Below are 24583 nucleotides of genomic sequence, written 5' to 3'. Positions count from 1 at the left end.
TGCATTTGTCTTCACGTTCATGTTGTTCGGGAAGTTTGACTTTCCGGTTTCTTGCTATCTAGGCAGAAGATTTGATTTCTGCTTCGTTGCTCTTATTTAGGGATTTTCTTTCTGATCTTTTGATGGGAAAAAGTCCCAAGCTTATCAAATAAATAGCACATTTTTTTTTGCCTTATATGTGAATGAACACATTTTAGTTTTTGATGAACTTATGAAAAGGAAGAAAGAATTGATAGTACCGTAAAACGGGGTAACATTGATAGTTTTTTAAAGTATATTCTAAATAATTTTTACAGCAATGAATGTTTTTCAAATTTTACATTTTTAAAACAAGTACTGAGGATCCAAGAGTTAATTTTTTAGTAATTTGTTTAACGAAAATTAAAGCATTTATAGTCACTTTAACACTCTTGGGTCATTCGTGACTTGTCCGGGGGTGAGATTTGAACTCGTGACTTTGGCGTGAGAGGTATAGATGTTAAAGGGTGTCCACGATGAAATTGCCACACTATGAAATTGCTCTAACTTTTTAACCGTTGGGTAGAATTTAATGAAAATTTGGGTGGATTTATTTCATAGTGCATTATTTACATCCTGCAAGTTTTAAATTCCTGTGATCAAAACTCGCGGAAATGGAGTCGAAAGAACAGCTCGTGCATGATAAAATCTTGCGCATTCATCACGAGAACAAGGATCTCTCGCATCGTTCCATCGCTAAAACGTTGGGAATCGCGAATTCTACGGTGTCGCGAGTGATTAAGCGGTTCGAGGAACGGTTGACCACCGATCGGAAGCCCAGAAGTGAAGGAAAAAGTATTCCGTACAACACCAAAAATCACAACCGCGTAGTTGGGGCCTTCAACCGAAATCCGAAACGCCTCCGTTAGGGATGTGGCTAAGAAGCTGCACCTAAGCCGAAGTTTTGTCCAGAAGGCCAAAACTAAGGCTGGGCTTCGAACGTTCAAGGTACAAAAGGCCCCTAATCGCGACGAGAAGCAGAACAAGTCCGCCAAAACCCGTGCCAGGAAGTTGTACCTCAACAACGTTTATTCAAACACTCTTTCACGTAAATTTCTTGGTTGACAGTCCCGGAAGCTATGAAAATGCTGCTTTTCAAGCCACAGGTACAGATGGCTTGCCAGATATTTCTTTGCGAACTTTGACAGTTTCATGTGCTTGAAAACATCTGCTACGTTTCCCCTTCCTTTTGCCGTATAAAACTCCTGTCCCGGAAGCTGCTTGTAGTCGGCTTTGACGTAGGTTTCGTCGTCCATTACCACGCAGTCAAACTTCGTCAGCATCGTCGTGTACAGCCTCCGGGATCGCGCTTTGGCCGTCGTATTTTGTTTATCATCACGATTTGGAGTCACTACCTTCTTGTAAGTCGATAGTCCGGCTCGTTTTTTGGCTCGATGCACGGTTGTAGACGATACACCCAGCTTATTTGCGGCATCTCGGAGAGAGAGGTTAGGGTTTCGCTTGAAACTACCGGCAACTCTCTTTGTCGTCTCCGCGGCTTCTGGTTTTCGATTTCCCCCTGATCCAGACTTCCTGGCTGTCGACAAACGTTCCCCAAACACTTTAATTACATTTGTAACGGTTGATTTGGCAACTTTGCGTGCGAGTAGCTCGGATTTTCGCGATGCGCGAGCAAAATTTTGATACGCTGCTCTTCTTGCTTGGACGGCATTTTGACAACTGAAGAGTGAATTCCAAAATCAAAATAGGAGCAACATTCTACACACACACACCTTCAAAATGAGGGGTGTTCAGGTTTTTTAAATGCAAAATTGAAAGAAATACGTCAAGTTGATATTGACCAAATTTTGACCGTATCACCCTTTACTTCCCTGGGGCACACCTGCACCGACGTTAAAGGCATCCGAAGTGATGCCATTCAGAGAGACTTCGAAAGTCCTGAGGAAGATCGGAAGACCGTATCGATGCAGCTTGTACACCAGGCCATCATGCCAGACATTGTCAAACGCTTTTTCAACGTCTAACAATGCCATAGCAGATGTTTTTGAAACAGACTTGTTCCGTCTAAGAATGTTTGTTACTCGGGTCAGTTGGTGGACGGTTTATCGAGCTTTTCGAAAACCAAACTGCTCCTCGAGTAAGATGTTGTTTTCTTCAGCAGATGTTAGAAGCCGGCTGTAAACTGTGCTTTCGAAAAGCTTAGATAACCCTGAGAGAAGGCTGATGGGTCGGTAACTTGAAGGAGAGAAAGGATCCTTCCTAGGTTTCCGAATGGGGATGACTTTAGCTAACTTCCAGCACGAGGAGAAGTAGCCAAGTCGGAGGCACTGATTGAAAATCAGTGCCAGATGGTTGTAGAATCTGGAACTCAAGTGCTTGAGCTCCAGATTCAGGATGTTGTCGAAACCTGGGGCCTTCATGTTTTTGGAAGTTTTGATATAAGCCAACAGTTCGTCAGCCGTGATCTCGGATTCCTCGGGAAAGATGTTAGGAATCTAGTGGAGATTGGCTACGGAGTCTGATTAAAAGCCTATTCTGATCAAGGTTCAGAGAATTACTCACCCGTCTGGAAGCTGGCACGTGTTGCTCGCGGGCTCGGGATACCGCCTCCTCGACGGCGCACATAGATCTATCGATGTCATCAGTCGTCTCCAGTAGCGCACCGAAATCGATGGCTTCGTCGATGACTTGTTGGAACCGATCCCAGCTTACCCGATGGTAATTCCGACGGGAAGCATGGAATCGATTAACGGAGGAGCCCACCTCGGCCACCACCGGAAAGTGGTCCGAGTTTTACTCCTGGTGGGCTACCGGTTGGGAGATGTTTTCCATGTTGCTGACGTGACTCCATGATGGAGTGCACGCCGAACCGGCTCAGCCGGGTGGGAGCGTCCGGCGCCAGGATGGTGTACTGGGCCTCTTGCAGGTCACCGTTTAGAATGGTGCCGTTCTGATGGTTGCCCCAAGCTTGAAGTTTGGCATTCAGCTCGCCAGCGATGATGAACTTTCCACGACATCGTGTTATCTTGATAATATCCCTCCGCAGGTCTGTCGCGGATCCATCCTTGGCGTTGGCTTGTTTCGGGCAATAGTCTGCAATGATGGTGACGGGGCCGACAGGTGTGGAGACTTCCACTCCCAATGCTTCAATAATTTTCAGCTGAAAACTGGGTAGCAGCCGGCAGCAGATGTTGTTCCTGGTAGCGATGGTCACTTTACCACCCCCAGAGCTTGTTCGATCCAACCTCAAGATCCGGAACATCCGTAAAAGTGGTCAATCCATGAAACTGATTCTAGAGCTCCGCAGTTTTTGAAAAACACTAAGAACTGAGATGATAGAATGAATTTGGGGTCGTGACATAAACATGGACCTTGATGGCCATAAGACCATCCTCCGGAAGATCCGGAACATCCGTGAAAGTGGAAAATTCACGAAACTGATCCTAGAGCTCCGTGGTTTTCTTGAAAACGTTAGGAACTGTAATATTAAAGGGCGAACACGAAATTATTGCGACACCGAAAATGTCATGCCAATTTTCTTATAATGTTTAGAATCAAACCAAAATTTTAGGGTAGTTTTATACATATATTTACTTCAAAAATCAAAAGAAAAGTTAATCGATGGAGCCTTGAGTGTAAAATTGAACGCATTTTCGCTTGATGCCCTCCATCAAAGTCTTTACAGTGTCATCCGGTACAAGTTTCTCAGTTTTTTTTTTTTCATTTTCTTAACATGTCCTTCTCGTCTTTGACTGTCTTCTTGCTCTTCCGAAGTTCCCGCTTCATTATTGCCCAGTACTGCTCCACCGGGCGCAGCTCCGGACAGTTTGGCGGATTCATGTCCTTTGGAACAAAATGGACAGAATTGGCCTCATACCACTCCAGGACACTTTTAGAATAGTGGCATGATGCCAAATCTGGCCAAAATAGCGGAGCTTCGTCGTGCTGCTGCAAGAAAGGCAAAAGGCGCTTCTCGAGGCACTCAGATTTGTAGATCTGGCCATTTACTGTGCCCTTTGTCACGAAAGGCTCACTCCTCAGTCCGCAAGAGCAGATGGCCTGCCAAATGAGATATTTGGAGGCGAACTTCGACATTTTCTTCTTCTTAAATTTGTCGTCCACATCGAACTTGCTCTTGCCGGTGAAAACTCCAACCCCGGAATTTGCTTAAAATCGGCTTTTATATACGTTTCGTCGTCCATCACACAGCAGCCATATTTTGTCAGCATCTTCTCGTAGAGCTTCCGTGCCCGAGTTTTAGCCGTCGATTGTTGCCGCTCATCGCGGTTTGGGAAGTTCTGTACCTTGTATGTATGTAGTCCAGCTCTCTTCTTTGCATTCTGGACGTAGCTCTGCGACATGCCGATCTTTTTAGCCAAATCACGGCTTGAGACGCTGGGATTTGCTTTAATCATCCGCTTCACCTTTCCCTCCGTCTTTTTGTTCTCCGGTCCCGGTTTTCTTCCAGCTCCTTTGCCGTGGTCCAACGTCAACCGCTCCTGGAACCGCTTCAACACTCTGGAGACGGTTGAATGGTGAATGTTCACCATTTTTCCCAACTGCCGGTGCGACAGGTCAGGAAATTCCAGGTGTTTGGAAAGAATTTGTTCTCTCAACTCGCGTTGGTTCACCTCCATTTTCGTTGAATCGAAAAACACGACTTCGAGTTTGACAGCATGTACACAATACACATCAATGAGAAAGTGTGCAAAATTTGGTTGATTTTTACCCAATGGTAAAAAAGTTATGCCCTGTTGAATGTGTCGCAATAATTTCGTGTTCGCCCTTTAGAATGAATTCGGGATCGTGACATAATCAAAAAATCTGTAAAAGTGGCTAATGTACGGAACTGGTCCTAGCTCCAGAGCTTCACGGTTTTTTCGAAAACACTTGGAACTGTCATATATAAATTAATTTGCGGTCGTTGCATAAAAATGTACTTAAAAGGCCATGGGACCGTCCTCCGCAAGATCAAGAACAGCTTTTAAAATTGGTCAATCCTCGAAACTGATCCTAGAGTTCTACGGTTTTTTCGACAGCACGTGAAACTGTGATATAAGAAAGAATTTAAGGTCATGACATAAACATGAACCCAAATGGCCATGGGGCCATCCTTTGGTAAGTCCAGAACGTCCGTAAAAGAGGTCAATCAATGAAACTGATCCTAGAGCTCCGCAGTTTTTTTTTTTATTAAAAAAAACATTAGGAACTGTCATATAAGAATGATTTCAGGGTCGTGACATAAACATGTACCTAGATAGTGACATCCGTAAAATGGTCACTCCATAAAATTGAGAGGTGGAAGCAGTACTATGACGAGCACCTCAACAGTGATGCAGCAGAAAACGAAGGTGGCACGGCAATAGACCTTGAAGCACGCACAGAAGACGACAGGCTACCGGCCTCTGATCTTGAAGATGTTGAGGAGGAGATCGGTCGGCTGAAGAACAACAAAGCAACTGGTGTAGATCAACTACCAAGTGAGCTATTAAAATACGGTGATAAAGCACTGGCTAGAGCGCTGCACTGGGTAATTGCCAGGATTTGGGAGCAGGAGATATTACCGGAGGAGTGGATGGAAGGTGTCGAAGGCCCAATATACAAAAAGGGCGACAAGCTGGTTTGTTGCAACTACCGCGCGATCACACTGCTGAGCGCCGCCTACAAGGTACTCTCCCAAATTTCCCTGTCACCATTTGCAAGAGAGCAATACAACGCGGGATTCATGGGTGCCCGCGCTACCACGGACCAAATTTTCGCGATTCGGCAGGTTCTGCAGAAATGCCGCGAATACAACGTGCCCACACATCATTTGTTCATCGATTTCAAATCCGCATACGATACAATCGATCGAGATCAGCTATGGCAGATTATGCACGAGTACGGATTTCCGGATAAACTGACGCGATTGGTCAAGGCGACGATGGATCGAGTGACGTGCGTTGTTCGAGTATCGGGGACACTCTCGAGTCCCTTTGAATCTCGAAGGGGGTTACGGCAGGGTGATGGACTTTCGTGTCTGATATTCAACATCGCGTTGGAAGGAGTGATCAGAAGAGCTGCGATAGACACGAGTGGCACGATCTTCAAGAACTTTATCCAGCTTCTTGGCTTCGCCGATGACATCGACATCATGGCACGGAACATTGAGGCGATGGCGGAAACGTACATCAGACTGTAGACTTAAGCTAGGCGGATTGGAGGCGGAAATATATAAAAGGAAGAGGTTCTAAGGAAGACAATGTTGGCCTCCCAGCCTCAGATTGACGGTGATGAAATCGAGTTGGATGATGAGTTCGTGTATTTGGGCTCACTGGTGACCGTCGAAAATGATATCAGCAGAGAAATTCAAAGACGCATTATGGCAGGGAATCGTGCTTACTCTAGACTTCGGAGGACGCTCCGGTCGAATAAAATTCGCTGCCGTACGAAGTTGACTATCTACAAGACGCCGATTAGACCGGTGGTCCTCTACGGCCACGAGACCTGGACTATGCTCGTGGAGGACCAACGCGCCTTTGGTGTTGCGTATCATCTACGGTGGACTGCAGATGGATGACGGGACGTGGAGGAGGCGAATGAACCATGAATTGCACCAGCTGCTGGGAGAACCATCCATCGTCTACATTGCAAAAATTGGGCGACAACGCCGGACTGGGCAGGTTAATTTCTTTCACTCATTGAACTCAATAGCTTAACAGGTTAATTTTAAGTAAAAAATAAATTTTATAGCTCCGAAGCTTCAATTTTTTTTCAGAACGGATATTATTCACATATTTTATACATGATTTTTTTGATTAGATCATACAAATAAATATACTTGGAGAAACTTTCCAGAATCAGGAATGAAGATAAATAATCATGATGTTGGGCATTGGACATTTACCTAGATCACAGATTTGAAAATATAAAACAATTCAACCAACCAAGCAAGATTTCCAAGGCTAATGGAATTGGATTCGAATTTCTAAGATACTCATTGCACGCGAGTTCTGGGAAAAACGTGAGAAAAATTTCAAGACAATCCTGAGGAACTCCAGATTCTATGTGAAACCTAAGGGAAAACCCAAGGCAGTTGTGATTTTTTAAGTCAGAAATTTAAAACCAAATATTTACCTTGATTAACTAATCAATACAACAGAACATATTACTTTCAATTTCAAATGAAATTCACACTCATTCTTGACTAACACGACAAAATTTAGAAATTGTGATTTTTCTCCGGTGTTTTGTAGTTCAATACCTCCCTAAGTCGATATTCAAGTAAGAAATAATGGAATGCACTAATATTTAAAATGAAACAGCCAATCATTCAAAAAGACTGAATTTCATAAGCAGTTATTTCAATTACAATCAATTACCACACTATCCAAGAATTTCATAACACAGAGTGAAACATTCGTGACGAGTACCGCCTCTCGAACTCCACACCTAATTGACACTAATTTTCCCTCGTTTCTGTTTTCGCCTCAGCCCGCAATGATTCTACCCTCCACCGTAGAAGACTTATCCCACAATCTGTTCAAAAACAAGTACCCTTTAAACACTCTTTCATCTTCATTCACACAGAGGTGGACTGTCTGAGACTGCAGATGCAGGGATGTTAATTTAATTCTGAGCGCTCATTCCCCAGCACAACAACGGAACGGTCTGGCAAGTAACCATAGAAAAAGGTGCAAAGTTCACTTCGGATATCCCGCCTTTTCTATTTAGCACCTTTCTCAAGCAGCAGCACAGCTTTTAGCACTCACCTTGCACTCCTATTACCCCTACGTTAGATGACGGGCATTGATTTTATGCGAAACGGACTGCCTTCATCATCCAGCATCTTTCCCAGTAAGTCATAATCGTTAATAGCTATCCACCACCGTCCGTCAGCCGTCAGGTGGGTGATGACGGTGCTAAGTGAAAAGTTCTGCCAGATGCAATTTGAGGCTTTCGAGAGAAATTGCGCCGGGGAAACGGTGCAAACAAGTGCAATCAGTGTTCATTTCTTTGCTGCCCATGGAAATAAGAACTTGAGATGAGCATGGTAGGTAGCACTTTGAACTTTTCGCATTTCTTCCAAGACCGGGCAGAACGCGAACCTAGTCAAGTGTAATTTACTGTCAATCATGTTGCCAACAGCCGAGTCAGCATGTTGTAGTTTAATTGGCGCTACAAAGTTGTACGAAGCGTCTCCATTTTATTGCTCGATTTTATGGCATCGGTTCAAGTCGGTGACATTGCCTCAAATTACGGACTGATATAAACCTTGAGCGGTAGGCAAGTTAGCTATGCATATGTTTGCAACTGACTGCGGTTTCCGTAGAGGTAGACTTTTGGTGTTCTGGTTGATGGGATGTGGTTTGTTCAGGAGCAAAGGTACCTTCCGAATGGCAAACAGCTGAAGCCTTCCTTGATGGGACTATGGGTGGCAGCCTGGCAAAAGGTGTATGCAAGCATGTTTACAGTTAAACACTTGAGGTTGGCCTGTCGCCCACAGAACGACAGACAGCAAATAGCCAAGCGTCCTGACAAGGGATTCTAAATTTGTGTGTGTGTGGTATAACTCACCTCCTCAACTTTAAGAGTTTGAATTCTCGATGCCAAAGGATAGACTTTTCCAAGAACTTTCATCGCATTGCTTTTCGAGAGTATTTAGTCCCAAGCAGCAAGTTCATGAATTTTCCATTAATTTAACTTAATTGGAAAACTTTGATTGAACTATCCACAACGAGCACGGTACGCAAAGTCATTAATTTCCCTGCACACTGAACCGTGAACCATGCATATACTTTCAATGGATATGGTTCTAACGATTCCCTTCACGCTTCCCGTTGATTGATCAGATAATGCTTATAGTGAGCTCAATTTGGCCTTATCTCCTAACGGGTTTCGGTTATCTAGGTGGATGATAGGGTGATATTTCGCAACGATAGGCCTACATAACAGCACTCTTGAGAGAATATGAACCCATATCAACGGTCAGCGATTCACCCACCCTAATTTAATTCTACGAAGAGGTATGGTTTCGCAAATTAAGCACCACTGTTGATAGTGTAAACCTTCATCCTGTATCTATTATTATTACAAAAATTATTGGACTCCTGACGGAGGTTAATCTGTTTGACAAAAACAAAAGTAACGATCAATCGAGTAAGTTCAGCATGATTTCTTAAGTTTATTTATTTGTCAATCAATAAGGCTACATATTAACATTAGGACTTATGTTTTATGACTTCCCAGGGTATATTTTTAATTATGTTGAGGGCATATTTAGGTCAATCATTTCACAATGATGATTATAAATAGTCATCATCTGATATACCGGTCCAAATTAAGCGTAATTGGTCCGATGGCGATCCACCGTGAACAAGTGTCGATTGCGTAATTTAATCTTGAGTCATTTTAATCTTGAGTCCTGATTCTTGCCAATAGATTCAGCGCAACGCATTGATTGCGAAATGATATTGTTTAATAAAGAAATCTTTGCGTAATCGCGACGTTCTTTCAATGTTTGAATGCGGATCAACAAGCAACGTGCTTCATGTGACGGGAGAGGAAAAGCCGTCCAACCTAACATAAGTAGCGCATATAATCAAAATTGCTTTTGGATTGACTCTATTCGTTCTTCATACTTTTTCATCTAAGGTTACCAAACAACGCTACAATATCAATCTAATATCGACCTGCTATATGTATTATTGTGTTATAATAGTCCACAAATGTCAGTTTAGAATCTATAAAAACACCTAAATCTCTTATATATCCACATTTTTGAACATGTTCATTACCTAATGAAATACGAAGATTTTGTTTGTTTAGTTTGCTTAATTTTTTTTTAAATTTTGATTCAATAAACTGTTACTACACCATCTGTAGAAAATAAAACATGTATTTCATTCTGAAACACATTCGTATCGTTATCGCTTCCTATTTCTTAAAATAGCTTCATGTCTCAGCTTATATAAGAAGGGAAGAGAACTTCTTCGGCCTAAGCGCCCATTCTGGGCCTATCAAGCAGAAAACATCAAATAAATCCATGATTTCTGCGTTAACAGGTAAATTATGCTTTTGGTACAATACTTTAGTTCAAATGCTACCGAACGAAGTCAATAAGAACGCGTGATATGAATGTTTGAACCCAATATTCTCAAAAACAAATGAACCGCTCCGACCGAATCAATTTCTAACTTCAGCCGATAGGCCGAAGTGAATTCATTGGCGTTTCAATGCGTTAGGCCGAGTTTAGAATCCGTAGGCCGAGTTTGGCGTCAAGAAGGAGTGTTAGGCTTTTAACAATATCTCAACAATTTGTTTCCCTTTTTTAAATATTACGGTACGTACGGAAAGGTAAATAAATTTAGAAACCATCAGTAATAATAACATTCCGGTTGGTGCTAAATTACGCAAGATTGAGAAAGACTAAGTGCGGGTTGTGCTTAATAGGCCGGAAATGGGGTAGTTAACCCTACTCTTTGCCCCGTAACGTGGGTAGATCACCTTTTCGTGGTACGTTACGGGATGAAAGATCTACCACCGATTCCTAGTCCCGACTACTTCAAACTAGGGGAACAGGATTTTTCAGTAATCCAAGGAACACATCTTAGTCCTTGTTACTTTTTATGCCTTGTTGATAGTGACAAGACTCGGCTTTGTCTACCGAGGATGATCTTGAAACAAGGCAAAAAAATGAGTTAGTTGTCTTCATCTATGTGATTCCTAATCTTCTCTTCGTTGTTCCCTAGTTTGAAGTGGTTAAGACTAGGGTTCTGATGCATGGTCATTATCGGTGTCATACCTTAATTTTGTTGCTAAGGAATCCGATTTTGACTGACAAAGGGGCGCGCCTTTGGAGGGTGTTTCAACACTCCGAAGGGTATAAATAGCGGGACCTTTCAATTAGACTCGGATCCTTGCGATAAATGCAAGAGTGGCAACTGTAAAAAAAATCGAATGCTTCATCATTTCTCAATAGTGATGGAGTAATACGACATGCACTAAACTAAGGACACGGGATGTACTGCAATAGATCAATTTACTGGTCGCAGTAGTGTTAGGTCCCGAACAGAGGAAAAAAAAATAACCCTACTCTGATATTTTTTTTTTGAAAATAAGAGAGATGTCATTAATGTACAAAATAAAAAGAAGGGGACCTAGGTGCGAGCCCTGCGGAACCCCTGACATGACTGGAATTGGCTTAGATGTTTTCTTGTTGAATCTTACAATTTGCTGGCGATCAACTAAAGCATGAGCATGATTGACCGCCCACGTTTGTTACTCTGTTATTGCCAGATCAGCTGTAATTACACAGAGAACCAATAGGCAATGCTTGGGACTAGCAATCATCCTCAATGTGTAAAAACTGGTGATCTCAAACTAGCCAATACCAGCGTCGGCCGCGCCCGATCACAGGCCAAGAAAGGAATGGATAAGAATATGTAGACGTGACAATCGCTTTGATGGAAGCCGACAACACATCTGCACTTCCACGAGGAATCACTGGGATGTTGGATAAGAGAGTTGGGTTTGCAGCAGGGTTCATTTTGGTAAACGATAAGCTGAATTGCCTCAGAACATCCCGGCGGCGCCGACTGGGATTGAACCCAGGCCTGCTGGGGTGAGAAATAATCACGCTTACCACTACACCACCGGCGCCGCTAAATCTTGAATATTGATGGGTTTGAAATTAGACTCACGATGTTCTGCTCAGTAAGCAAAAACGGTCACTCTAAGGCCACCGAGTCCTTCATATCACATCATACCGCTATTCGAGTTGTTGTAACCATTCAAACCCAGCTCCGACGACGACGACAAGTTTCGCGAAATGCACGATAAACAAGCGATTAAACCATAAATCTCTTTAATATGAATATTCCTAGGACGGTGCTTTCTGCTCAGTAAGCAAGCGACGATGTTTCAAATCCGAAAACTAAAAGGTACGAAAAAGTACCTAGGCCTTCATTAAGTTCTACTTTCACACAACGTTATTTTTGATTATTCATAATATAAAAATACATAACTGGAGCGGTAACTACCTGAGTCTTGCCACTACTATCAAGGCACAACAAAATAACGAGGTCCAAAATGCGTTCCTTTGCTTACTGAAAACTCCTGTCCAGAAGATACGAATGTTATCGGTGGGTTGGTTATTTTCATACAAAGTATTTGTTTTACTGATAGTCTTTTTATTTTGATTTGTTCACTTTTACATGTGATATTTAATACAAAATTTTTGAGTTTCATTGATTTTGTTATGTTGTTGACGAATTCAGTAATGCCTTATTAGTTAACATGGTAGGTTCTAAAGCAATTTCGTTTCTTATTGAAACAAAGTCTCATGTTACACTTTGTGCAAGTTATATACGGTTGACCTTTTCTGCAGAATTTGCAGCGACCCCGAGAGATATACTTTGGAAGATGTCCAAGACGACTATCGTCGGAAGGCCTCGGAGCAATTGGAGTTCGAATTCTGTCGATGTTCTTGTTGACAGTTGCTTTGTTCGCCGAAAGAAGACTCTATGCAACTTCCGTCCTGAATTGCTTCAAGACCATTTTCAACGGGGCTTTATGAAGCAACAAATGGCCAGGCATTGTTGATGCATATATCAAGCATTTGAGAGAATATCAGCCAAATCCACTCCTCCCATGTGTTGATTATAGTCCTGGAATATGTACTGATTGGATCTGCTGTAATATAATTGGAGGCCATCGGAACATCCTTATTGTCTGTCCACTGTAAAGCTATGTCCATTCTATCGTCGGAAGGCCTCGGAGCAATCCGGAATAATAAAATCATCTGTATCTCGGTAACGGATTGACGTACAAATAAGGTTAATACATCAAAGGTAATTCATTGTAATTTTTGGAAAAAATATCAATACAAATCATTTCTCTTCGTGTTTAATGAAAATTGTCTTTATTCCTCCCTTAAAACGCTGCACACCTCCGAAGTCAACTTCCTTGGCACATTTGTTCCACATTTAAGTCATCTGAATCGCGTCCCGAGCCGTTTCTCCACTTTTCTTAAGCTTCCGCTTCATTATTGCCCAAAATCTCTCGATGGGTCGGAACTGCGGGCAGTTGGGTGGATTTATGTTTGTATCGATGAAATCTACGTTATTCCTGCTCGCAAACAAATTCTTTGAACGGTACTGCGAGCAGCAGCGTATTTTGGTGCGATTTCATTATCTGATAGTCCAGGGTTTGCTCTGACGGTTCTCAACACCTTCTGGTTCAGCTTGCGGTCATATGTTCCACTACGACGCTTACCTTGAGGCACTCGATCCACGCTTTTTCGCTCCCTGAAACGTTTGAGCACATCATACACGGTTGATTTTGCGATTTTCAACGTTTTTGCGATTTTTATTGCGGACCACGTTGGATTATCAATGTGGGTGTGCAGATTTTTTTCTCCCCTCTCGGCTTCCATCTGGAATAATTTTTGACTCACTGTACGAAACACCGTGACATTTATACCACAGAAAGTGGGCGCCTAGGTAAACAAACCGCCGTAAAATAATTCTTGTAGCGGTCACTTTTCGCATTTCTGGACAATTGTATACGCAAACCAAAAATGTATTACAATGAATGTTAATTCCACTTCCTATCATCCTCTATTCATGAACATCGCAGTGAATGTTAGAAGTTGACCTTACAGGCGATGTAATGGTTTTTTGTCTTTTTTTATTTCGTGTTCTATCTACGCTTTCGACTATACCAGTAAATTTTTTATTTATAACATTGTAGAACGACGCACACACTTGCCTTGAATCTCTCTAGCAGAAAAAGCAGACAAAGTCAAGTATGAGAGGAAATGAGCGCTTCCTGTTTACTTTTAGGCTATCCATAATAATAAACATGGAGAGAGCAGTGAAGGAAGCACAGGTCTGATAATCGCAACGTTCGTGGTTCGAGTCCAGTCGGCAACCCTTTTCCAATTGTTTTCGACATAATTAATTTCATTCACTAATGCATTCCTTGTTTTTCGGTCTCCAATTTTCTTGCATTGAACCGCAGCTAAGTGAGCTAGGTCTATCGCATCCTCGGTTCATGTGGTCTCCACTAACATCCTCCACATAATTATAATGAGAGAGAGAAGGATTAGTATTTTCCATTTAATTCCACTACTTTATTTGATTATCCTTGACAGATACGCGTATTTCTTCTACAATGTGCAGACTTTTTCAGTGTCTTGTACTAATACCGAAAGACGTAAATCTACGTAAAAAAAAATTAGATATGTGTTTTTAAACTATTCAATTAGTTATCAATAGTTATCTCACTAATCACCGTCCGTTTTATTTCTAACGGCTTCTTCATAACTTGGATCACACAAAGCTTTCCTTTGAATTGTTGATTGTTTATTTGGATCATGATTTGCCATGAATCCCCATCCGTCACTAATAATTACTATTATTATTGTTCCTTTGTATTTATTCGAGTTTGCTTCGTTTTGGTCTACTGCTTATACTTAGAGCTTCTAGTGTAAACTGTTATTATCGTGTAGTAGCGCACTTAATCGAAGAATATGCTTACAAATATCCTACAATCTAAATACAATGCAATTTGAATACATTTCCAGCGACATTCTTTGTTTGTTGCGTGTAAAAGTTAGTCATAGCGCGCGTTACGTTATTCGCATGATGTATGATGATGATTTTCTTTTTACAGAACTCCTACACTAATCGTTTCGTCCAGCTGCTATTTCCGATTGCAATTATAAGCTGTACGATTGAAATATTAACCTGCAAATACTGTGTGAGTGATTGAAGATGCATTTGGTTGATCCTTTCGGTTTCAACTACGCGAACTGTTGATGATACTGGATGAAATTTGTTCTACTTTCTGCTTTTGGTAGTGAAGGTTAAAATTTTCCTACGATCCAAAGAGTAAAGGTTGAAAAATTGCGATAGCTACTCGAGGGGAAGAGAATATATACTGATAGAGTTTCGTTTTCCGACTAGTAAATGGACAGTGTGGTGTTTTGTTACAGCTTTTAAATATTGAACGATTCGGCGTTCCATAAAAAACATAGTTATGATTATGCTTTTAGTCTGTCGTCACATCTTAACGTCACCTCGGTGGGACTTTTTGTTATTGATCGCTTGCTATGGATTATAAGCGCTTAATGCAGTTGCAGATTTCTGGTTAATCAGTTCGACAGTGTACACTTCTAAAACACCTAAAAATCCCAAAGGACTAATGACTGTTTAAAACGGTTCCAAAACACGTCCGGAGTTTAATCTGACTTTTTTTTTGTTCTACAACAGCTACGCCTCAAAAAGTTACGCATACAAAATTGTAAACAACTGTTTCGACTTGTCCTAGTTTCGCATATATGCTAAATTTTCAGTCAATTATCCTAGCTTTTCGGCTGCGCATTTTGTTGGGTCATTCTTAACCTAGGTAGAGTACATTGAATAAATAGTACAATATTTACACAAAAGAATGTTGAACATAAACAACAAAAGGGATGTAAGTAACGGAAGAAGGCTGATTTATAATGTTAGTGTTAGTTGGCGAGTTCGTACCCAACAGAAAAAAATCAGTTGAGGTTTGATAATGTTACTGGAAAAATCTACAAAATTAGCTAAATTTTCAACCAACCATGTTTTGCTGGGTTCTACTAAAAATGAGTTTATCCCACTAATTAAAGCTTCAAATTTTGATGATAGAAAACGAATAAAATGAATTAACGCACTGAATCACATTTCAGAAATATACAGACAAGCGCTAAAGAAAGAAAAATGTACATTGAAAACAAATATTTACATAAAAACTTCAAAGACTATCAATTTTCACATGTTTGGATAAACTTCTGCTTCCAATTCGATTTTTTTTTTCTCCACGGGATTGAAAATCCTGTAATCCTTTAATCCAACTAGCTTTTTCGCTTACAAACTACTAAACTCATATTGGCAGTAAGGCTGTAAATGCGTTCAAATCTTCTCCAACCTGACGAAAAAATAATATTGAAAGCCTACAGTAAAAGTTTGTTGGTGTAAAAAAAAAATTCTTTCCAAGAGAAAGACAACGAAGGAAAAAAAGTATCTTAGGTATCCTTAGATCAACGGTTGTTGTTGATGTTAGTGTCGTTAAATCATATTCACCACGCTTGCTGTGATGCCGTCCTAGCAGACCGTTTCCATGGGTACTCGGTTCTGGGAGTTGGTCGTGGTCGTCGTATTGTTGGTGCAGGTGTTATTCGTAATGGACTCTCCCATCGAGGGCAGCCCGTGGGACGAACTCGAGTGCTGCGGGCCGTGGGTGGTGTTGGTGAACGAGCGGCCTGTTTTCGAGTTCCACAGGCGTTTTATCGCGGACCAGACCTGGATGAAGGCGGGGGGAAAAAAAGGAGAGATTTTGTAATAAATATCAATTTGGATGCAACTTTGCTGCAGCACCAGCTCCTGGCAAGCTGTCAGAGAGCGATATGTGCCCGCGCTTGGTTATGCATTATTTAATAAAAATGGTCTTTTCATGTGAGCAGAAATTAGAATAATTAAAATGAATGGGCGTCGGTTAAGGGTTAGGTGGCCCATCACCGAGGTTTAATGGTAGATATGCAAAGATTTCGTGGGAATTTAAGATTTATCGTAGTGCAGCATGATAGTATTCGGGCAAATTTTCTTATGCCCATTTTTTAAACCTTAAGTTCGATAAAATTTCAAAATCTACAGCACAAAAAATAATCAGAAGTTCCAATATTTAAGTCGAAATGGTCAATAAAAGGATGTGCAGGCACCATAAATAAGTAAAATTTCTACAGTAAATAAAAAATCTCTACAAGGGAGATAATCAATAAAACAGATAAAATGTTCAATAATAAAATAGTTAAATATTTCTTAAAAATTACTGATATGTTCCTAAAAAAAATTAAATGCGTAAATAAAAAATATGAATTGTCAATAGAATTCGTTGACATTTTGGAAAATTTAATCGCGTTTACTTATGGTATCATGACAATTTGTATGGACCATTCCCACTTAAATATTGGTACAATACGCATTTTAACAGGTTTTTTTTTCTCCAGAAATGAAACATCCCAGAAGTCGTATAACAAAGTACAGACAATATCATAAATTGCTACAATGTTAGCAAAGAAAAGAAGTGGATCTCGTGTTGAAAACCAGTTCTTTCTACCTTCACGAACAGTAGCGACGCCTGGTGGTAGCGGGCAAGTTTTTTTATACGGAAAATTTGTATAATGTTTGTTAGTTTTAGACAAACCAACTCGTATATTTATGCATCACTTACTTTTAAACATAGTTGCCAGAACTTATTTTCGAATATCGATATCATCACTACAGCAAATCTACAATATCGATCAGTGAAATATTCAATATTATTGGGAAATACTTTCCATATTCAAATTCAGCAGATGATGTCCTGCTAGTGCACACTGGGCCAGGAATTCAATCTAGTGGAGCAAAATTAATAACTCCGAATCGGAGACGAGCCAGCCAACGGCTAAAAGTCTCCTTAATAAAGATATATATAAAAAAAAAAAAAAAAAAAAATAACTCCGAAACGAAGCATTTCCGCGACTTGGTGTCTTCGGTAAAGTTTCTCATCATAATAAGGACCATCTATTGACATAAGGGGGAGGGAGGACACCTCTCACCATCCCTCTCCAAAGGGGGAGTTTGGTAAAGAGAGATGAAAAAACCGATTTGTATCTTCCTTAAAAGTTGTCCTAGCTCGCTATCTACTATCTATATGCAATTTTCACACTGCCGTACTCTAAAGGGCCACCCACGCTAGATCCGTTTGCGTTGCGTTGACGTAAATTTGACAGTTAGACAATAGATTTAGCTGTCACTTTGCCGCAACGCGTCCGATCCGGATCTAATGTGCGTGGGCCTTAACGGAACTATCAACTCTATACTTTCATCTCCTCCATCTATCGTATAAAAATTACCTCTTTAGTCTGTTATTTGTAATAAGCATCTTCAACTATGTATTTTTTGTCTAACCAAAAGATGCCTCTCAATGCGTTCTACAACTCTCTGTTTGACACCAATTTTCTATCTTGTTTAGTTTTGTCGCAATTTTGTACTAAACACATCATGTTGGGTCGTTAATTAACGGTTGCGTAAAACACGAATTCAACCCCACCGTGCGTTGCTGTTGACGTCTGTTTGCAACGCGCATAGCACACTTGATTGCCACGCGGAGTGACGGTATGAAAAGTGTGACAAGAAAAACAATGCTGCAGACGGTTCAATTGAACGCATGATGAAAATTGAAAATGTTCTGTTTATTTTTTCGGTACCAATGCACAGTGGTCCAGAATGCCGATTTAGGTGGAATGATATGTTTTGAGCCTGAAAGTGAAACTTTAGACTACAAGTCTCATCTACAAAGTTGTTCCTTATAGTTACGCCCTCATTTTTATGACAATGAATTCTAGGGTGGTTCCTATCATCATTAAAATAAAAATTCTAACTTTTTTGCTTGAATAAATTAAGGTATACATTCTTCGGCAAAGTTATAGCTGAACTAATTTCAAGCAACTACGCCCTTTCAAATGCCGTAAAAAAGTTTTTTTTTGTTTGCCCCAACCAGAGATATTAACATTTGAAAAGTGCATATTTTTAGTATAAAAACGTCAATAACTCTTGATCGGCGAAAGATATTGCCAAACTTTGTGCAGCAAAAATTTGCGCCTTCTTAAGATCTAAAAGGTATCTGAAGACACCTTTGCTGAGAAATTCTAAATAAGAAAACTAGAGCAAAAAAACTGTTTTTTTAAGAGCCACCCTAACTCAATTCAAGAAAATAGCTCTAAATCGGCCAATTTAAGAGATACAAAAAAGTTGTTTTCAACAAAGTTGCTTGAAATTAGTTCAGCTATAACTTTGTTCAAGAATGTATACCTTAAATTATTCAAACAAAAAAGTTAGATTTTTGATTTTAATGGTAATAGGAACCACCCTAGAATTCATTGTCATAAAAATGAGGGCCTAACTATAAGGAACAACTTTGTAGAAGAGACTTTTAGTCTTAAGTTTCAATTTCAGGCTCAAAACATATCATTCCACCTAAATCTGCATTCTGGACCACTGTGCAATGTAGATCAGTTCATTGAACTGATTGGGTATTTTCCAATGATTAATCAAATTGAAACACTGATCTTCGTTTGTTTCATAAATTTATTTCAATGGTTGCTCTATGTGTCCTCCATTTTCTTGGATGCAGTACCTGAACCTCCTTCCAGTCTCTTTCACAAGGTTAATATTATTCATCTTCGCTTGTATGTTTCGAGCAGCAAGAAAAATTTAGTCAACTAGCTTTTTGCGCGTGTTGATTGTCAAATACCCAGTTCAATGAACTGATCTACATTGGTATCAAGAAAAAAGGCTTCTGATGTTTTTTTTGCTTCTAGAATATGCATATTTCCCACAAATTTTATAAATTCTGAACTGAAAAAATATAATACTTCAAGAAATGTATATGGATATGGAGTCAAATTTCAGTTTTAAGGGTTCATGGAATTTTATTATAATTTCTAAGGACCTCATTCCACAGGAGTTCTGGGAAAAAAATCTATGAGAAAAACATCTGCAATCTGCTTTCATGGTAGTTCTGAGAAATTTTAGACTTTATGTGAAGCCTAAGCCTAAGATAGTAAACTCCAAGCAAATGGTCATGAGAAATCTCCGTTGAATATGGAATGAACTATTCTGAGGTCTTCAGAAGTTCTTGGAAGTTCCCTAAATATTCCTGAAGTTTGAGAAACTAGCCTGATGCTCGCAATACTTCTCATCATTTTTTTAACTTCTCTAAATTTTTTCGAACTTCCTAAAGTTTCCACAATTTTCCTAACGGTCATGAAATTTCTCTAAAGTGTTAAAAATTCGCTGAATTTCTCGAAACTTTATAAAAATTTATGTAATTTCCCTGCTCTGGAAGATATCTGCTCTGAGGATATTTGTTCTTTCTTGATTTTTTTAGAACTTTATTAGCGAGATCAATATTTTTCTCGAAGTTCTCGAAACTTCTCTTAAGTGTTTGCAATTCTTATGAAGCTTGTTGTACTACCATGAATTTAACTGAACTGTTCTAAAAATGTTGAAGCTTACGTGAACTTCTGGACTTGTGTGAAAACTTCAATAGTTTTCTTAACTTCTCTAAAGTTCTCTGAAAATCTGGGAACTTCTTGAAAATTTTGATAATTTAGTGAAACGAATGGAACTGAACTCCCCTGAAATTCCCTTTGTTTTTGGAGCTTTACTAAATTTATTTGAGATGCTCTCGAAATGTCCATTAAAGTTCCTGAAGTTCTTGGATCTTCCCTTAAGTTCAATAGACTTTTATGAAGTTCAAATTATTGAAACTAATTCATAAGTTCTTCAATAGTGTAGAGTTTCTTGATGTTTTTAAAACTGCCCAAAATATTTCTCAATTTCCTTAACATCCTCTAGACTGCCCTTAATATCTTAGTATTTTTTATAAAAGAACTCACTTTTTTACTGAAATTGATTTAATTGCCTTTGAGTTTTACAATTTTCTATGCTTACCTTAATGTCTCTAAATTAATCAAATGTTCCGATAAATTTTCTGATATATATTTATATATATATATTTTTTAATTATAGTCACAGGGTGAGATTTGAACTCGTGACTTTGGCGTGAGAGGTATGGATGTTAACCACTACGCCGGGGTCGCCCCCTATACATTTATAATTCCCTGAAGCTTCTAAAGTTTTCGGATCAATCATAGAATTCTCGGAATATCCCATAGTTCTAAGGAACTCCTTGTAAGTCGCTGAAATTTTCCTAAGGTTAATGTGATTTTTCTGATGTTATCTGATCGTCCTCGAAGTACTAGGAACTTCACTGAATATAATGAAACAATCTAAAAATATCTAAATTTCTTAGAAGTACTCGCCTTTTTTTTAATTAATGGAACTTCGTTGATGTTCTCTAATGAACTTAGCTAAATTTTCGAATTTGTTTAGATCTTGAAATTTTCATGACATAACACCCTTGAAATACTCTCACTGTTTTGTATTCGGCCGTGAACACAACGACGATATAGGCGGAACGATGGACTGGGAGAAACGGACAGCACAAGCTTCACCACCGGGTACCAACACCAGGGTAGGGTTGGCAGGGATAATCCAAACAATTTACGTACTGCTGCTATTAACTAGTTATTTTTTATTCTATTATTTAATTCTTTGTTTTTCACTGGTTGACTTCCAATTTTATTCTGAACATCCTCCGTTTAGGGTTCTACCGAGTATGGCTTACTTCGAGAACATTCGAAACAAGCCGGTTACTAACGACGTTGTTACTGTTGCTAACCTAACAACGTTGGTTGGTCGTTGTTGTTCCTACAGACGTTGCTGACTTGGATCGCTTTAGAAAGTGCTCGTCTCGTACACTCACATTTTCCGGATGTTAATATAATTTTTATTGCCTTCCATAAATTTTCTCTGAGTAAACCAAAGTTGATGTTCTCGGAGCTTCCCTAAAACTTTCAACTCTAATGAAGATCTCGGTTCTACTTTAAAACAAATGGAATACTCGTAATCACCCCATAAACACCTATTAGAAGGGAAGAATTATCTAGATTTCTGTGAAGTTCCTGAAATATTTCTGAAGTTTTCATAAATTTTCTGAAGGTCTCTGTACTGAACCTTTTCTTTAAATCTTTATTAGGGAGATTTTTAGCCATTGGCTAGTTCATCTACAGCTGAACCTTTAGGAACATCTTATGGGATCTTGATTTTATTTCAGTACATCATGGAACAATCTTGAATTTGTCTAAACTCACGCTTATTGATTTTTAAACCAATTCAATAGTCTGGGCTAAACTTTCGGGGACTTCCCCTTAAGATCTCTGTAATTCCCCAAAGATCTCTAGATCTAACTTTTCTGAGATCAATAGAACTTCTTTAAAGTTTCCACATTTTTGTTAGCACGAAACGTCAAGACATTAAAAATGTTGTGATCTTAGACTTACTAAAATGAAGTAAGTGTTCAACTTCAACATTTAATAGGTTTGATAGTAAAGCTGTTTTTTTTTAAACTGATTGTCATGTCAAAACATTCTTATTATAAACCTAGAAATTATCCGCCAAAGTAATGGAAAAACCTGGAAAACTCAGGGAACTTTAGTTTGCCAAATGAGTGGACACCCTGTAGATAGTAGATATAATAGTAGTGACTTTAGTGACTAAAATTACGGAAATAGTGACCAAATAGTGATTTGTAAATACTTAATAAGTAACCATTTATATGGTAACTTAAAAATTAAAATACGGTTTATTGAAAAAAAAAAAAACTTATAATGTCATGGAACTTAAAATCAAATAAATAAATCGAATTTTACAACGGAATCTCATGTGAAGTACTTTTGAAGTGAAAAAACAACTTTTTTAGAATAATGTCCCATCTCTTAAACTGAGAGGCAAACAAGCTTTTACAAAAATAATATTGCATTCTTGAAATTCTTTGCAGAACAATCAACATCAAATATCACAATTAAAGTGGACATTTTATACGATAGATGAGGAGATGAAAGTAAAGAGTTGATAGTTCCGTTATAGTAAGGCAGTGTGAAATTTGTATATTGAAAGTAGAAAGCGAACAAAGGACAATTTTGAGGAATGTACGAATCGAGTAGAGCATCTTCTTTACCAAGCTCATCCGTTAATGAGGCATGGTGAGGGGTATTTCCCCCTGCCACCACTGGCAAAAGGGATGATCACGGATTTGCTCATATGTACCTCCGATGTGCGGAAACAGTTCTATCGATTGTTTCACACTCAAGTCGCCCATCTGACGTAAACAACTACCCGATTCGTGCCTTCCTCAAAATTGTGCTTTGCACGATTTTTACTTTGTATATACAATTTTTACACTGCCGCACTCTGACGGAACTATCAACTCTATACTTTCATCTCCTCATCTATCGTATAAAAATTACCACTTTAGTCTGTTATTTGAAATTAGCATCTTCAACGATTTTTTGTTGATTCTTCTAGGAACTCCCTGAAGGGCTCCTTCCATAAATCTATTTTGAATTTATTTGAATGCTCCTTAGAATTTCCATGCAATTAACCTCAGAAATTTAATAAATTTCTGCGTAGAATAATCTTAGACTTTTCCCCTGCATTCATTCTCCTTAGAATTCCCATACTATTTCCTCAGAATTCTCAAAACAAAAATCCATGACAGAATAACTTTGAAACTCTTCTCAAAATTTCTTTGAGATTGAACCCTCTAAATTCGAATCCATTTTCTCGGAATTTATTTAGAACTCTTTAGAATTCTCTTGGAAGTATCGTCAGAAATCACCCAGAATTCTTTTAGAACGATCCGCAGAGACCATCTTTGGAGTTCATTGAATTTTCATCAGAGTTCTTTAAGAAAAATTTCAGAACTAATTTCGAATTCCTATTAAAATTCTTATTAGAATCCTCATCCAGTCATCATATAATTCTTCTCAGAACTCTCGTTAAAATGCACTCTCAATTATATTGGAATTATTTGCAAAATTGTGTCGGAGCTGAATTTTGCGTCTCTAATAATTTAAACATTAATCAAAAGCGACGCTCGTATGTGTTAAGCCAAGTTTAACTATATAGGTAAACCTGGCTTAAAATTTAAGCGGAGATGAAGAAATCGGTCCTCAGAGCACTTAATTTTACATTAGACTTTCGTAGTCTGTACTTTGGTATTCTTCTCTGATATATCTTGGTGTCAATCCTAGAATCCTTTAAAGTACTCTTAAAATTTACTTTGGAACTCGCGCCAACTTTTGTAACACGAGTACTCGCGCGTTGTACTTTGTACAACAGTGTCAGTTTTCCATTGCCATTTTGCAGCCGAGCTACCAATCGATATGAAACCAACGGGTACTCCTTAACAAACTTGTCTTAAACTAAACAAGCTAAACTTTTATCACAGCTAACCCCCAAACAATGCGGATATAGAGAAAACGTGAATGGAAACCGCGTAAACGGTGTCGGTACTACGAGGGATTTTACTTAATTGGTTACAACATGGAAAATCTCGAGATCCTGACCAGATAAAAAATTACTGTCTTCGGCAAAGTTGTTCTAGAGATCATAACCTTTTTGCTGGTGGAGAGTAGTTCAGAAAATTCTCACTACGTGGTGCTAGTATATACGTTCAATTTTTGCATATACAATAGCTCGAGTTCCCAACCAGATAGTTAAAGGCACTGTCTTCGGCATTGTTGTTCAGGAGGTCAAGGCCTTTTTGCATATAGACAGTAGTTCAAATTTTTCTCACTACGCGGCGCTAGTGTACACGTGAAATTCTCATATTTTATATCTCGAGATCCTGACCAGATAGAAAGTTACTGTCCTCGGCAAAGCTGTTCAGGAGATCATAGCCTTTTTGCTGGTGAACAGTTGTTCAGAATCTTCTCACTAGGTAGTGCTCGTATACATGTTAAGTTCTTGTATGTGATACATCCTGACCAGACAGAGAGTAAATGTCTTTGGCAAAGTTGTCCAGGAAGACAAGATCTTTTCGTTGGTGGATAGTTGTACAGAATTTTCTCACTACGCGAGGCTAGTACACACATGCAATTCTAGCATAAACAATAGCTCGAGATCCTGAGCAGATAGAAAGTTAC

The 24583-nt window shown here is 39.3% G+C and overlaps 1 protein-coding gene across 3 annotated transcripts in view; it reads right to left on the bottom strand.

Annotated features, from left to right (window-relative positions):
* Window positions 1-14334: 14334 nt before the first annotated feature.
* The window catches only part of mthl1 (methuselah-like 1), a 268410-nt gene continuing 258161 nt past the window's right edge, over window positions 14335-24583 (bottom strand). For all 3 annotated transcript variants that reach the window (XM_065238525.1, XM_065238537.1, XM_065238533.1), the window contains exon 8: window positions 14335-16292. In XM_065238525.1, the coding sequence (XP_065094597.1) occupies window positions 16095-16292 (198 nt within the window). In that variant the 3' untranslated portion in view covers window positions 14335-16094. The remainder of the gene's footprint in view (window positions 16293-24583) is intronic.

Source organism: Ochlerotatus camptorhynchus, unplaced genomic scaffold (assembly GCF_037179485.1).
Source record: "Ochlerotatus camptorhynchus isolate MF236.1 unplaced genomic scaffold, CSIRO-AGI_Acam_v1.1 ptg000045l, whole genome shotgun sequence".
Taxonomy (NCBI): Eukaryota; Metazoa; Arthropoda; class Insecta; order Diptera; family Culicidae; genus Ochlerotatus; species Ochlerotatus camptorhynchus.
The sequence above is the reverse complement of the archived record's forward strand: the minus strand, read 5'-3'. Positions and strand labels throughout refer to the sequence as shown.